Source organism: Somniosus microcephalus, chromosome 9 (assembly GCF_052327205.1).
Source record: "Somniosus microcephalus isolate GS21.2 chromosome 9, FLI_Smic_1.0, whole genome shotgun sequence".
NCBI classification, from domain to species: Eukaryota; Metazoa; Chordata; class Chondrichthyes; order Squaliformes; family Somniosidae; genus Somniosus; species Somniosus microcephalus.
Genome location: NC_140995.1, coordinates 188,969,232 through 188,984,689, shown reverse-complemented (window position 1 = coordinate 188,984,689; position 15,458 = coordinate 188,969,232). Strand labels below are relative to the sequence as shown.

The 15,458-nt window shown below is 45.2% G+C and overlaps 1 protein-coding gene across 1 annotated transcript in view; it reads right to left on the bottom strand.

Moving 5' to 3' along the window:
• cep162 (centrosomal protein 162) overlaps positions 1-15,458 on the bottom strand; it is a 208,103-nt gene that overhangs the window by 48,930 nt on the left and 143,715 nt on the right. Inside the window, exon 23 of the mRNA XM_085997703.1 lies at positions 5,250-5,477. Within this exon, the coding sequence (XP_085853829.1) occupies positions 5,250-5,477 (228 nt within the window). The remainder of the gene's footprint in view (positions 1-5,249; positions 5,478-15,458) is intronic.

Genomic DNA, 15,458 nt, shown 5'->3' with positions numbered 1-15,458 from the left:
TAAACTAAATGGTACAATCATAAAGGGGGTGCATGAACAGAGAGACCTGGGGACATATGTGCAATTATATTTGAAGTGCAGTCACAACTGTTTTGTAAACAAACATGGTTGCTGATTTTGCACACAAGATCCCACCAACAGCAAATGCAATGAATGGACAAAAAATATGTTGTTTGAAGAAGAAATGCTGACCAGGTCACAGAGTTAGAACTCCTTCTTCTTATTTGAATAGTGTAAGGTTCGCAAAATTCTACAGATTCCCTCAAACCAAGAAAAGAGGAGATTTTGGACTGTTTTAAAGAATAGTGGGCCGAAAAGGGGCTTAAAGTCAAAGCCCCAGGATTTTGGTTATTTTAAAAGGGACATGTCCAGGCCTGTGGAAGGCTGCAACAAAGGGGTTGGGATGAGCCTCTGTAAAACAAACAGTTTGAGTATTGGCATAGGCCAAACTGTCTGGGAATGTTCTGGGCTGTCTCAGTCATTCCACATAAATGACAATAGGCCTACGGAAGGGCAGTTCCCGCCAAAATTACAGAGCCATCAAGAATATGCATAATGCAGTACATGCACTGATCAACAAAAGGAACCCTGACCCCAGCAGGAAAAGACAAAACTCACTAATGGGACCAAAGTTTAAACAGCCATTAAATGCTAATTTAGGTTTCGACGAACCATCCCGAAACTAGTTTACACCAACTTAAGTCAATTAAAAGTAGATGGGACCAGCCTGGAACCCATTAAAGAATTTTAAACTATTAAAGTTAACGAGCCCGCCAAAATTAACAATGGGCCAGAGAAGATTTGGCAGGCAGATAAGCAAGGCCTCAAACGGTATAATTGAGGCCTGCTTTTCCAGTTAATGGCAGTACAGTTCATTCGGACGAACAGTCTTTTCGGAACAACGACAGAGGCACAGCTCATTCGAAAGACACACCAGCCTCGGGACAATCAATCGACGGAAGGACAACAGAAGGAGAACGGAAAGGAATCGCGGCAACCAAGGGCCCCAAGAAACAAACAACCAACAATATTACCAACAACTGGGTAATATTGGGCCACCGCGACCAACAAGAAACCAACCTGGAAGAAACCGAAGATTCACAAGTTTGTTACAAGCTATCCTGACTTACCCCGGGTAAGATTTGATGAAAAGGACTCTAAACCCTATACCTAACCAAAGGAAATTGGATACTTACCCGATAGAGTCAATATGCACCCGACCGCATCAGCGGACACACGAAGACTGAAAACCCAACGCAGGTGAAGTCTTCTACCACGTCCGGGGTACGGCAGGCCCCAACCGCCAGACCTAGGAGGACCCCGAAATCGCGACCCTCTACGACTGTCAAGAAAGTCGTTTGGTGAGCATTTGCCTGGCCCTCTGGAATCCAACCTAGTTAGTGTAGTGGGATTGGGAGGGGTGAAGTATTTTGTCTATTGTCATTCTCCCTCGTATATTCCAAAGTGTTCCCCCTTTTAGAGTAATAAGATTATTGTGTTGTGTATATTTTCCTGTCTCAAATAAAAATCCAAGTTCTTTTCACCAACTCAGTTCTCTGTTGCAATTTCATTACAACCCCCAAATAAGTCCAAAGTCTAGAACCAAGGGAGTGGGAGCGGTACAAACTGCTCAGGAGTCAGAGTCAAAGCTGACCACACACACCACCCCTTACAATAGGGCCATGGGACCTTTTGGGCTGGATTTTCATTGAGCCATGGAGTCGGGATTGGAGGCGTGTGGGGGTTTAAAATCCCAAAATCGGGGGTCCCGACCCCATGCCAGTTTCAAAGGAGGCGGGTACCTGCCCCGCACTGGGACCCGCCTCCGAGAGGCGGGAAGGGGATTAGTGCCAATTAACTGCCTGTTAACAGGCAGTTTTTAACCTAATCCCTATTTTTATTGTTGAAATGTGGGATTCCCGACGGCTCCAAACCACGCCAAGTTAGCGAGGTGGGCTGTCGGGATGAAGGGCTTGGAAGGGTCGAGATGTCCGGTGTTCAGGTGAGTGATGGGTGCATGAGTGCAGAGGTAAGTGTGTTTGGTCTGTGTAAAGTGTTTAAAGAAGTTCTACTAACCTTTACAGCCTTCCTTCCTTCAGGACTCGGGAGTCCCTCATCTCACCGGCACAGAAAGCAGAATGGCCGCCAGCTGTCAAAATCTGCAGCCTCTGCTTTCTGTTCTGGGGAGATATCTAAATCATCCTGAGAGGAAGGAATTAACCTGGACTACAGATTGTCAGTGTTTGACAGCTTCAAACAGCTGTGAAACGCTGATATTTCATCTGTCAAAAGGTCTTGACAGATGAAATATCAATCTGTGACGTCACCTGTTGCAGGGTGGCCCTTAACTGGCCTGCTGGGCGGGCTCAACAAGGTCAATCAAGTCAAAATCGCGTGGGTTGGCTAGAACTCGATGGAGGCGGGACTACAACCCCAAAAGTTGTAGTCCCGCCTCCTACCCGACACCTCAATGAAAATCCAGCCCTTTGTGTCTATCTGAACAGGCAGACGACACCTCGGTTTAATGCCTCATCCAAAAGATGAGTATAGATTAAGCAACATAAATTTAGTATATATTTTTTTCTCCAATATAGAGATCCATTGCATCAGTGTTAATTGTGAACAAGGTTTGTTAAAATACCATACAAAAGTGCTTTGGTTTATAGAACATATAGGACAATAAGGCAAACCTTCAAAATCATTTTCTTCAGCAACATTGCTTTTTTATCTTTTCTTCAATAACGGCAAAAATGTAATTCTTAAAGAACACTAAAATCACCATAACAATTTACTTACATTATATCTTGCAAGTCCCGAGCCATCCTGCAGGTGGCATAGGCAGGTCTCTGAATGATGTGGTTACCATAGTGATACGCCATCTTTGTGACATCAACCATATGTCATTGAATTTGATACCAAGTTGGGTGGGAAAGCTTCCACTTCCAAGGAGAGTGAAATGTTTCAAAATGTCTAATGTTTATTAATTGGGCAGGTCAATGGTGGAGGCGAGAAACGGTGGAGGACCAGGCAGGTCAAATGTCATACTATAAGCTGCAAGTGTACATTAGGCCTAAAATAACATAGGTATTCATAATGAGTGACCTATCATTAAACAGTGCTACAGGGGGAAAATATAGTATGCATGTTGACTAAACATTGAAAGAAATGAAGAATAAACTAAGAGAAGTTAACTGGGAAGTGTTGCCGACGGGTTCCAGAGTTGAGGGAAAATGGAGCACTTTAAAAACTATAATAATGAAAATTCAAAGTAAAGATTTACCCAAGAAAAATAAATGTACATCAAATAGCAGTGCCAAGATGGGTAAAATAAGGTAATTAAAATAGGAACAAGAAAGAAAGTGTACAAGGAAAAAAGAATGGTGAATTATGAGAGGGGTATAAGAATTTTCTAAAACTTTCTTCCGGTATTGTAACATTAAAAAAAAAGAGGAAGTTGGATTCTGAAAGATAAAAAATTGATACTGAAACCAGAGATGATAAAATAGTTAAAAGAATATTTCCTTGAAGCATTCACCAAAGAAGATAACACTAACCTAACCTGCTGCCCGATTATTGAAATACACTCAAATAGCCTAGCATATTTTGAGGTCAGAGTGGCAGAGACTTACGACTAACAAATTTCCTTGACCAGATGCCTATCTCCTAAGGTGCTGAAGAAGACTAGAAAGGAATATTTTGGAGTACAGGCTATCGTTGGGCATTGCTGAGGTTCTGCCAGGCTTGAGGCAAGGTAATGTAATGCATATTAAAAAAAAAACAGCAAATCTGATCGAGAGAACTACAGGACCATTAATTTATCATTGATAGCTAAAATAATGGAAACTATTCCTAGATGTAGGATAGAAGAGTACCTGTGTAATAATAATTTAAACCAAAACAGCCAACATTATTTTAGAAAAGGAAGATCCTGTCTGATAAACTTCCTCGACTATTTTTCAAGAGGCTGTTCTCCCTACATAACTTATCTGGACTTTCAGAGAGCTTTGACAAAGTTACACATGAAGGATTTCTATTAAACTGAAAGCTACAGGAATCCAGGCTAGAAATGAAGACCAGACTGGATGTTAAAAAGAAGTCGCGAGCACCAAGAGGAATAATGCCAGAATTGGGATGGCAGGGGTGAGAGGGAAAGAGAGGTGGTGAGAAGAGTTGAGTGGGGCCTTACAGTGGTCAGTGCTTGGACCTGTTACTTCTAACCTACATACATGACCTAGATATAGAAATTAAATGTAAACTTGTCAAATTTGCTGATGCGACTAAAGTAGGGAGAACAGTAAAGATGATTCAGCAAAACATCGACAGAATGATTTAGATAAGCTATGCAATTCCGTGAACAAATAAAATTCAACACTGATCAATGATGACACATTGTATATTTACAATGCACATTTTTGTGGTCAATGAATTGGATTTGATGAACAGAGGGAGTCTTAGAAAAGGCCTAGGAGTTATGGTCAACTCATCACTTTCAATATCTGGACAATGTGGAGTAGGAATTCAAAAATCATATAAAATTATAGGTGTCTAGAGATTGTGATGGGCTTTACATTACACTGGTCAGATAACACTCAAGTATTGTGCTTGATTAAGGCCAGCAGGCGAGGAGAAACACTTAAGTAGGTGCAGCAAAGAGCAACAAGAGTGATTCCAAGTATAAAAGGGATGGGGAGCTACGAGGACAATTTAGAGAAGATGAAGCTCTACCATTTAGAAAGAAGATTAGGTGGGGCATTGTTGAGACACACAAAACATTAAAATGGTACAGAATGGGAAACCCTGCCACATTAATTCAACTTAAGCCAGAAAAATAGCAACAGAAAATATCAATTTAAATATGAGAGAAATAGTTTTAAAACAGACTAGGAAGAAATTACTTTATTCAAAGTGTAATAAATCTTTGGAAGAAACTGCTAGGTGTAGTAGTAAAATCAAAAACATTAGAGACATTCAAAATGTATCGTGGCAGGGTTAGGGTGCTGGAGTGATGAGCTTCAATGTGCCAAATTGCCTTTTCTTATCCTTTACTTGTCTTATATTTTTGAGTAATTAGTTACCTAAAATTAAAAGTTCAGAGAATCTATAAATCAAGAAAATGTCACATAATACTGACTGATAAAATGATAATCATAATGTTACAATATTGCATTTGCAAATTGGATTTTTCCCTAAATCCCCTCCAAATTAAAGTTATCTGTAAGAGTTTAGCATTAGATGATAATGAGATATACCTTTATTTTTTGAAATTGTTGCTCCATTACCCTTAAACTCTTCTTTGCTTCTTCATCTTTTCCTTCTAGATCAGCTTCTAGCTTCTTTACTCTTTTTTCTAGAAAAGCTCTTGAATGGCATTTGCCTGCAGTTTCAGAATCTGCATCAGGTACAGAGGCAGCTGCATAAATAAGAGCAGGCAAGGAATTTGGATATCGCCTTCGAATTATTTCTTCCATTTCCTTCACCTGCCAGAATTAGAATGAAAAATAAGCTAGTATTGTGCTTACACATGTAGTCATCAACATGCAATAACCTAGAAGGGCTTTTTTGGTATAAAAACAGAAAATGCTGGAAATACTCAGCAGGGCTTTTTTAGTGTTTTGCTATTTTTCCTTAAGCATTCTCTCAGAATTAATGGGTTATTATTATTGTGACAATGCTATTACAACAGATGGTAATAAAATTGATCTTTTCAGTTGTGATAAAGCTGTCTTGGCCAACCCAGTGAATTGCCATTTATTTTCTTTCTGGTTGCCAGACATATGGGGTGAATTCCTTCTGTTTGCTGGAGGAAACCATGTGCTGCTGATCACCCATTTCAAACAATCATCATCATGACAATGCAGGCACATGGTGCTGCATATGGTCTCCTATAGCCCTGTCACAAAGTTCCAGGATTTGTACCTCTGCACCAGTCTGTGTTAACTTGAAACAAACTAACCAGTTATCACTAATCCTCTTCCCCAAAACTATACCCATTCAGGGCCTGTGGCAACAGATGGGTGGGATTGGGATGTGGGGGAGGATACATATATTTGAAGAATAAAGACCCTACATTTTGCAAGGAATAAACTAAAATAATATAGATTTAGAAGCGGGCTCTGCATACGACCCACAACATCCAATGCCAAGACCGATTTTTACAAAATGTTGCTGCAGTTAGGTCAAGACAATAATATTCAGTAAACATGTGACAATTGCTCCACACAGCAGCCTTACATATACAGTACTAGCAGTAGGAACCTGAATGACATTCCAGTGAAGCAACCATAGAATAGCCCTCAATAACAACAGAAAACGCTGGAAAAACTCAGCAGGCCAGGCAACATTCGTGGAGAGAGAAATAGAGTTAACGTTTCAGGTCGAAACCCTTCTTCAGAACGGAGAAAAAAAGGCAGGAAATGAAACAGATTAAAAGGCCAGTTTGGGGGCTGGGAAATGGGGGAGGGGATGAAAGAACAAAAGGGAAGCGAAGAGACATCAAGAGGTATTCAAGACGAGATGAGATGGTAATAGGACAGGTAAAGAGACAAAAGACGGCTCTAGGTGAAGTGTGAAATGCGCTGGCAGAATGAGAGACAGCTGCCATGTGGGAGAGAAAAAAAGGAAAAGGCACAAACCAAAGGTGTGGATAAAAAATATATAAAAATATAATAGGGGCCGAGGTTATGATCTGAAATTGTTGAACTCGATATTGAGTCCGGAAGGCTGTAAAGTGCCTAATCAGAAGATGAGATGCTGTTCCTCGAGCTTACGCTGAGCTTCTGTGGAACAAGGCAAGAGGCCGCGGATGGTGAGGTCTGAGTGGGAATGGAGCTGTGAATTGAAATGACAGGTGACCGGAAGCTCGGGGTCACCCTTACGGACTGAATGGAGGTGTTCATAAAGCAGTCACCCAATCTGCGTTTGGTCTCCCCAATGTAGAGGAGACCACATCGTGAGCAGCGAATACAGTATACTAGATTGCAAGAAGTACAAGTAAATCGTTGTTTCACCTGGAAGGGGTGTTTGGGGCCCTGGGCAGTGGGAAGGGGGAGGTGTAAGGGCATCTCCTGCGCTTGCACGGGAAGGTGGCGGGCGAAGGGGAAGGGGTGCTGGGGGTGATAGAGGAGTGGACTAGGGTGTCTCGGAGGGAGCGGTGCCTACGGAATGCTGAAAGGGGAGAAGGTGCGTTTGGTGGTGGGATCACGTTGGAGGTGGCGGAAAATAATCCGTTGAATGTGGAGGCTGGTGGGATGAAAGGTGAGGACAAGGGGAACCCTATCGTGGTTCCGGGAGGGAGGGGCAGAAGTGCGGGAGATAGAACGGACATGGTCAAGGGCCGTGTCAACCACGGTAGAGGGGAATCCTCGGTTGAGGAAAAAGAAAGACATGTTGGAAGCACTGGTGTGGAAGGTGGCATCGTCGGAGCAGATGCGGCGGAGACGGAGAAACTGGGAGAATGGAATAGAGTCCTTACAGGAGGCGGGGTGGGAGGAAGTGTAGTCCAGGTAGCTGTGGGAGTCAGTGGGCTTGTAGTGAATGTTGGTCAATAACCTATCCCCAGAGATGGAGACGGAGAAGTCGAGGAAGGGAAGGGAAGAGTCGGAGATGGACCATGTGAAGGTGAGGGAAGGGTGGAAATTGGAGGCAAAGTGAATGAAATTGTCTAATTCAGGGCGAGAGCAGGAAACGGCACCGATACAGTCATCGATGTACCGCAAAAAGAGGTGAGGGCAGGGACCGGAGTAGGACTGGAACAAAGAGTGTTCCACATATCCCACGGAAAGGCAGGCATAGCTAGGACCCATGCGGGTACCCATAGCAACACCTTTGATTTGGAGGAAATGAGTGGAGTCAAAGGAGAAGTTGTTCAATGTGAGAACAAGTTCAGCCAGGCGGAGGAGGGTGGTAGTGGATGGGGACTGGTTAGGCCTCTGTTCAAGGAAGAAGCGGAGCGTCCTCAGGCCATCATGGTTGGGGATGGAGATGTAGAGGGATTGTACATCCATGGTGAAAAGGAGGCGGTTGGGGCCAGGAAACTGGAAACTGTTAAAGTGGCGGAGGGCGTCAGAAGAGTCGTGGATGTAGGTTGGAGGAGACTGGACAAGGGGAGAAAAGAGAGTCGAGATAGCAAGAGATAAGTTCCGTGGGGCAAGAACAGGCTGAAACGATGGGTCTACCAGGGCAGTCCTGTTTGTGGATCTTGGGAAGGAGGTAGAAGCGGGCTGTGTGGGTTTGGGGAACTATGAGGTTGGTGGCTGTGGGGGGAAGATCTCCAGAGGAGATGAGGTCAGTGACAGTCTTGGAAACGGTGGTTTGATGTTCGGTAGTGGGGTCATGGTCCAGGTGGAGGTAGGAGGAGATGTCGGAGAGTTGGCGTCCAGCTTCCGCTAGGTAGAGGTCGGTTCGCCAAACAACAACAGCACCACCCTTGTCAGCAGGTTTAATGACAATGTCGGGGTTGGATCTGAGAGAATGGAGTGCTGCAAGTTCAGAGGGAGGTAGTTTGGAGTGAGTGAGGGGAGCAGAGAAATGGAGACGGCCGATGTCAAGGCGGCAGTTAGCAATGAAAAGATTTAGAGAGGGTAAGAGGCCAGGGGGAGGGGTCCAGGTAGAACGAGAATTCTGAAAGCGGGAGAAAGGGTCAGCCGTGCGGGGGGAAGACTCCTGGCTAAAGAAGTGGGCACGGAGACAAAGGCGGCGGAAAAAGAGCTCAGCGTCGTGCCGAGCTCGAAATTCATTGAAGTGGGGGCGTAAGGGGATGAAGCTCAGGCCTTTGCTGAGGACTGATCGTTCAGGGTCAGAGAGGGGAAGGTCAGAGGGGATAGTGAAAACACGGCAGGGGGTGAGTTTGGGAGAAGGGAGGTCAGAGGAAAGTGAAGGGGAAGAAGGTTCCGGAGGGGCGTTGGTGTTCAAGAGTTGATGAAGCTTGTGATCCTTGACATCGGAAATAGAATAGAACAGAACAGAAATAGAATAGCCCTTAATGTGTTTCTCAACTCCAACATGGCAGCACTGTAGGATGCACGCAAATATCAGTTTAGTTAAATGCTGCTCCGTCATTAGTCTGGCTTAGGTTCTTGAACAATAATTTTAAAAAAAAGTCAAGACTGCTTAGAGTCCTCTGCGAGACACAGAATGACTTGGGGCTCTGCAAACATCTAAACAGTGGAAACAACATTTCAGTACTGACTCACGTGATGATACGTAAAACAATAGGACATAGAAACATAGAAGATAGGAGCAGGAGTAGGCCATTCGGCCTCTCGAGCCTGCTCCGCCATTCAATGAGATCATGGCTGATCATCCAAATTCAGTACCCTGTCCCTGCCTTCTCCCAATATCCCTTGATCCCTTTAGCCTTTAAGAAATATATCTAACTCCTTCTTGAATATATTTAATGAATTGGCCTCAACTGCCTTCTGTGGTAGAGAATTCCACAGGTTCACCACTCTTTGGGTGAAGAAATTCCTCCGCATCTCTGTCCTAAATGGCTTACCCCTTATCCTTAGACTGTGACCCCTGGTTCTGGACTCCCCGGTCATCGGGAACAGCCTTCCTGCATCAAGTCTGTCTAGTCCTGTTAGAATTTTACAAGTTTCAATGAGATCCCCTCTCATTCTTCTAAACTCCAGCGAGTATAAGCCCAATCGACCCAATCTCTCCTCATACATCATTCCTGCCATCTCAGCTATCAGTCTGGTGAATCTTCGCTGCACTCCCTCCATGGCAAGAACATCCTTCCTCAGATACGGCAACCAAAACTGCACACAATACTCAAGATGTGGTCTCACCAAAACCCTGTGCAACTGCAGCAAGACATCCTTGCTCCTGTACTCGAATCCTCTCGCTACGAACGCCAACATACCATTTGCCTTCTTAACCGCCTGCTGCACCTGCATGCTTACCTTCAGCGACTGGTGCACAAGGACACCCAGGTCTCGTTGAACTGCCCCTTCTCCCAATCTATTGCCATTCAGATAATAATCTGCCTTCCTGTTTTTGCCACCAAAGTGGATAACCTCGCATTTATCCACATTATACTGCATCTGCCATGCATCTGCCCAATCACCCAACCTGTCCAAATCATACTGCAGTTTCTCGGCATCCTCCTCACAGCAAACACGCCCACCCAGCTTTGTGTCATCTGCAAACTTGCCGATATTATATCTAGTTCCCTCGTCTAGATCATTTATATATATTGTGAATAGCTGGGGTCCAAGGACCGATCCCTGCGGTACCCCACTAGTCACTGCCCGCCACTCGGAAAAAGACCTGTTTATTCCAACTCTTTGCTTCCTATCTGCCAACCAGTTCTCTATCCAAGTCAGTACCTTGCCCCCAATCCCATGTGCCTTAACTTTACACGCTAATCTCTTATGTGGGACCTTATCGAAAGCCTTCTGAAAGTCCAAATACACCACATCCACTGGTTCTCCCATTATCTATTTTACCAGTTACATCCTCAAAAAATTCCAGTAGATTAGTCAAGCACGATTTACCTTTTGTAAATCCATGTTGACTTTGTCCGATCCGGTCACTGTTTTCCAAGTGCTCTGCTATTACATCTTTTATAATGGACTCTTGCATTTTCCCCACTGCCAATGTCAGGCTTACCAGTCTATAATTCCCCGTTTTCTCTCTACCACCTTTTTTGAATAGTGGGTTAACATTAGCTACCCTCCAATCCATGGGAACTGTTCCAGAGTCTATAGAATTTTGGAAGATGACCAGCAATGCATCTACTATTTCTAAGGCCACTTCCTTAAGTACCCTAGGATGTAGATTATCAGGCCCTGGGGATTTATCGGCCTTCAATCCCGTCAATTTCCCTAACACCATTTCCCTACCAATACTGATTTCTTTCAGTTCCTCCCTTTCATCAGACCCTATGTTCCCAGACATCTCTGGGAAGTTATTTGTGTCCTTCTTTGTGAAGACAGAACCAAAGTATGTATTTAATTGGTCTGCCATGTCATGGTTCCGCATTATAAATTCCCCTGATTCTGACAGCAAGGGACCTACGCTTGACTTCACCAATCTTTTTCTCTTCACCTATCTATAGAAGCTTTTACAATCAGTTTTTATGTTCCCTGCAAGCTTACTCTCATACTCTATTTTCCCCCTCTTAAGTAATCCCTTTGTCCTCCTTTGTTGAATCCTAAACTGCTCCCAATCCTCAGGTTTGCTGCTTTTTCTGGCCAATTTATATGTCCTCTCCTTGGATCTTATGCTATCCCTAATTTCCCTTGTTAGCCATTGCCTATCCACCGTCAACCCTTTGAGTAACATTCCCCAATCAATCCTACCCAACTCGCGCCTCATACCATCGTAGCTTCCTTTATTTAAATTCAGGACCCTAGTCTCGGAGTCAAATACTTCACTCTCCATCTTAATGAAGAATTCTATCATATTATGATCGCTCCACCCCAAGGGGCCTCGCACAACAAGATGGCTAATTATTCCTCTCTCATTACATAATACCCAGTCTAAGATGGCCTGATCTCTAGTTGGTTCCTCGACATATTGGTCCAGGAAACCATCCCGTATACACTCCAGGAATTCCTCCTCCATGGTATTGTTACGAATTTGGTTAGCCCAATCTATATGTAGATTAAAGTCACACGTGATAACTGCTGTGCCCTTATTGCATGCTTCTCTAATTTCCCGTTTAATGCCATCCCCAACCTCCGCATTACTGTTTGGGGGTCTGTATACAACTCCCACTAACGTTTTCTGTCCCTTGGTATTTCTCAGCTCTACCCATACAGATTCTACATCATCAGAGCTAATATCTTTCCTTACAATTGTGTTAATCTCCTCTTTAACCAACAATGCTACCCCACCTCCTTTTCCTTTTTGCCCGTCTTTCCTGAATACTGAATACCCCTGGATGTTGAGTTCCCAGCCCTGATCACCCTGGAGCCATGTTTCCATAATCCCAATCATATATCCGTTTACATCATTAGGACAAATTTCTCGACCTAAATGAAACTTGGAAATGACCTCAATTATGAATTGGGTGCTATCCAGTTGCTTTTACTCATGCTCAGTGCAAAGCACCATACCCACTGGCAAGTTCAGGATGCCTATGAACTAAAACATGACCTCAGTGTGAAGTAATCTGGGAGGGGCAGGCCTGGGGCAAACCATAAAACACTTCTGCTGCCAATGAGCTCACTGTGAACATTAACTCTGGATCTTTCCAATTGATAGACATATAACAGTAAGGCAGTGTACATCTCCACCAACTAATTTGGTTTATTAATATAAAATTAACAGAAACAATAGTTGCAGAAAGTTAAATCATAGTGGTGTATTTGATTTACAATGCCCGTTTCAAATTAACAAAATGTCTCGAAACTTTATTAAAGGGGTTCTCGTCACAAAGCGAGTTTCTCACTCTTATGCTCTTCACCACAAAGACTACTTACTTCCGTAACATTGCCCATCTTCACCTCAACCTTAGCTCATCTGCCGCAGAAAACCTCATACAAGCCGCAGTACCTCCAGACTCAAATTACTTCAATGCTCTCCTTACCAGTCTCCCATACTCACCCTCTATAAACTCCAGCTAGTTTGTATCCTAAGCTGCACAAAGTCCTACTCACCGATGACCCCTGTCTTTGCTGACCTACATTGGTTCCTCAATGTCTCAAATTTAAATTCCTGGAGCTAGAAATTCAATGGCCCTGAATTTGCGGTCGAAGGCTTCCCATGGGGAAATGCCTCCAATCCGCAAATAAAATGCCCGCGTACCTGGGGCCTCGGGATCCATGGAGACTCGTGGCCCTGGGGCTCTCCGGGTACCCATGGGCAGAGGCCCAAGTATTCCAGGAGCGCAGGCAGTTCACGAGCGCCCCTGGGATCACGTGGGCCAGACCAACGAATGAAAGAAGGGAATCCCCATTCATACTTATGGGGATTCCGTATGCAAGGTAACCCCATAAGCATGAGTGGGAATACCCCAAGAAATACACCTAGACATCAAATAAATAAATAATAAACCATCACATATTTAAAATTAATTAAAACTGCAGTTAATAAATATTTAAAACAAAAATTTAATTTTTTGAAAAATTTACATGTTTCAAAGGGGCTGAAAATAAACTTACCTTATGTTTTTAAATGTATAAATTATTGATAACATTTTATGTTCCTGCTTTTACCAGGCGTAAGAATTTCACAGGCATTCACTGGGCAGAAGTTGGGCAAATAGCCTAACTCTCTGCCCACGTATGCCCTTTTCCTTGGGATGCATGCAGTCTGTCAAGAGAATTCTTGACAGATCGCAAGTTCCGGGTTTAAACGCATGCGCAGTGCGTGCCTAAACCCGGAATTTGCGCGGTCCTTACGGGCATGTACGCACCTCATACCCACCCGTAGGGGCCGCAAATTTCGGGCCCATTATAGCAAGGAATGGGCGGTTTCAGTGGAAAAGTTGGAGAATTAGCACCAGGCGCTAATGCTTTAGACTGCACGCAAAATTCGTGCTCACTGCTCAAAAAAATGATTGGAGTCCTAATTCAAGTCTTAAATCCTAAATCTAATTGGCGTTACACTCAAAGGGTGGACCAATATCAGGTCTAATCGCAAGTCATGATTGCCACAGGCTTTTTTCACTACTTAAAGGGTAGGTTCATTGATGCCGCAGCACCTCATTCTCAGCATTGCTGGCTCTGCAGCTGCATCAGCAAGCAGAAGCAGAAGGACAAGGAGAAGGAGGCGGAGGACTGAACCAGGTCTGCTCATGGCAGATCCACACCCCAGGGAGAGCCCGCAGATTCTGCGATAAAGCAGTGGAGGCATAGGTTTTGTTGTGGAGAGATGGAGGGCGGTATAATACCCGGCAAGTGGCAGGAGGCCCTTGCCACAAGTCTTCCACACCATGTGGAGAGAGGTAGCGCAGCACATCTCCAACAACACTGTGCTCCCCAAGATCAGTGTGCAGGAAGAAATTTAACAACCTCACTCAAGTGGTCAGGGTGAGTGAATGCTTCAACAAATGCTACATACCACCATCTGAACCACAATCTTCACACTGCCCAAAGCACCACACCCCCAGCACTCACTCTCCAACAATCTCTACCTACCAACATTCACACCCACATCTCACACCTTGCACACAATGACAGCTATTCAACTATGGCAGGCCCATCACCCAAACACATTGCTCCACACACACACTTTCCTCTCTCTTGCAGGCCAAGGTGGCTCACAACATGAGGGATCAGGAGCGTACAGGCAGGGGACAAGCCGATACCCAACCACTGTCTGCGCTGGAGAATCGAGTGCTGCAGATTATTGAGTGCCAGGTGGTGGGTGCCGTGGCCACCGGCGACGTTGACCCCCTTGGGGACAACAACGGTATGTTCATCCCTACTCCTTCATCTCACATCCCACTTCCCCCTCACCCCACAAGCTTTCTCACTTTCCAGCTAATCATGCTGTATGCATGCATTTCTCCCTTCCTGCCCCACTCCCCTCACATTAACCCAGAGTCTTGCACTTTTATGCTTTCAGATAATCAGCATGCACCTGAGCAGCCTGTCCGAGGGCACCGTAGAGAGCGAGGCGGGTGAAGAGGAGGAGGAAAATCACACCGCGTCACTGCATCTCTCACCCACAGACACCAGCTCAGATACTGGCACTATGCGTTCTTTAGAGGCTAGTATAGTAGCGGGATCTGCACAGGGTGAGGCACCGGGGACGAGTGGGCTGCAGCAAGGTCAGGGGGAAAGGGTAGCTTGGGGGCCAGCTCTCCGGAGGGCGAGTTTGCGCGCGAGTTTTGCTGCGCAGGACTCAAATGAGGACCTCGATGGGGAGGCCTTTAGAAGAAAGGTGATGGGCATGCACATGAAGATGATGGGTGCAATGGCAAGGGAGCCCGAGAGCCTCTCGGCAATGATAAGGAGTGTGGAGGAGTCAGTCTCCAACATTGCACAAGGCTCTGCACACACCATGGAGACCATCATTTCTAGTCTGCAGAGATATTGTGGTGACCCAGACCTGATGCCGCGTGTGATGGGCGCTCTGGCAGCTTCCACTGCAACACAGGCGGAAGCGATGCAACATCATAGTGCTGTAATGCAGTTTATGCTTGGTGGCATCCAATCTCAGGCTGCCCTCCTGCAGGCTCAGCTTTATGCCTCGCAAGCTCTGACTGCTGTTATCGTGGCTGGGTCTATCACCGTTGACCGGGACTTTCACGGTGTCGCAGCAGGCCAGCAATCTGTGCTCCAACAGATTGCTAGGGATGCCGAGGTGCTGCCCTGGGGAAGTGGCAGTGGGTCAGTGGAGCAGGAACCTGCTGTCCTCTCTCAGGATGACTGCACTCCTGCTCCCACCACTGCCACTCTGGCATTGCCCTTCTCACTGCCTGTCATCCAGCCAGCCCAGGTGGTGCCGCCCATGCTGAGATGCTGCAGTTCTACAGCTGAGCCTTCCAGGTCCAGAGCTGGTCG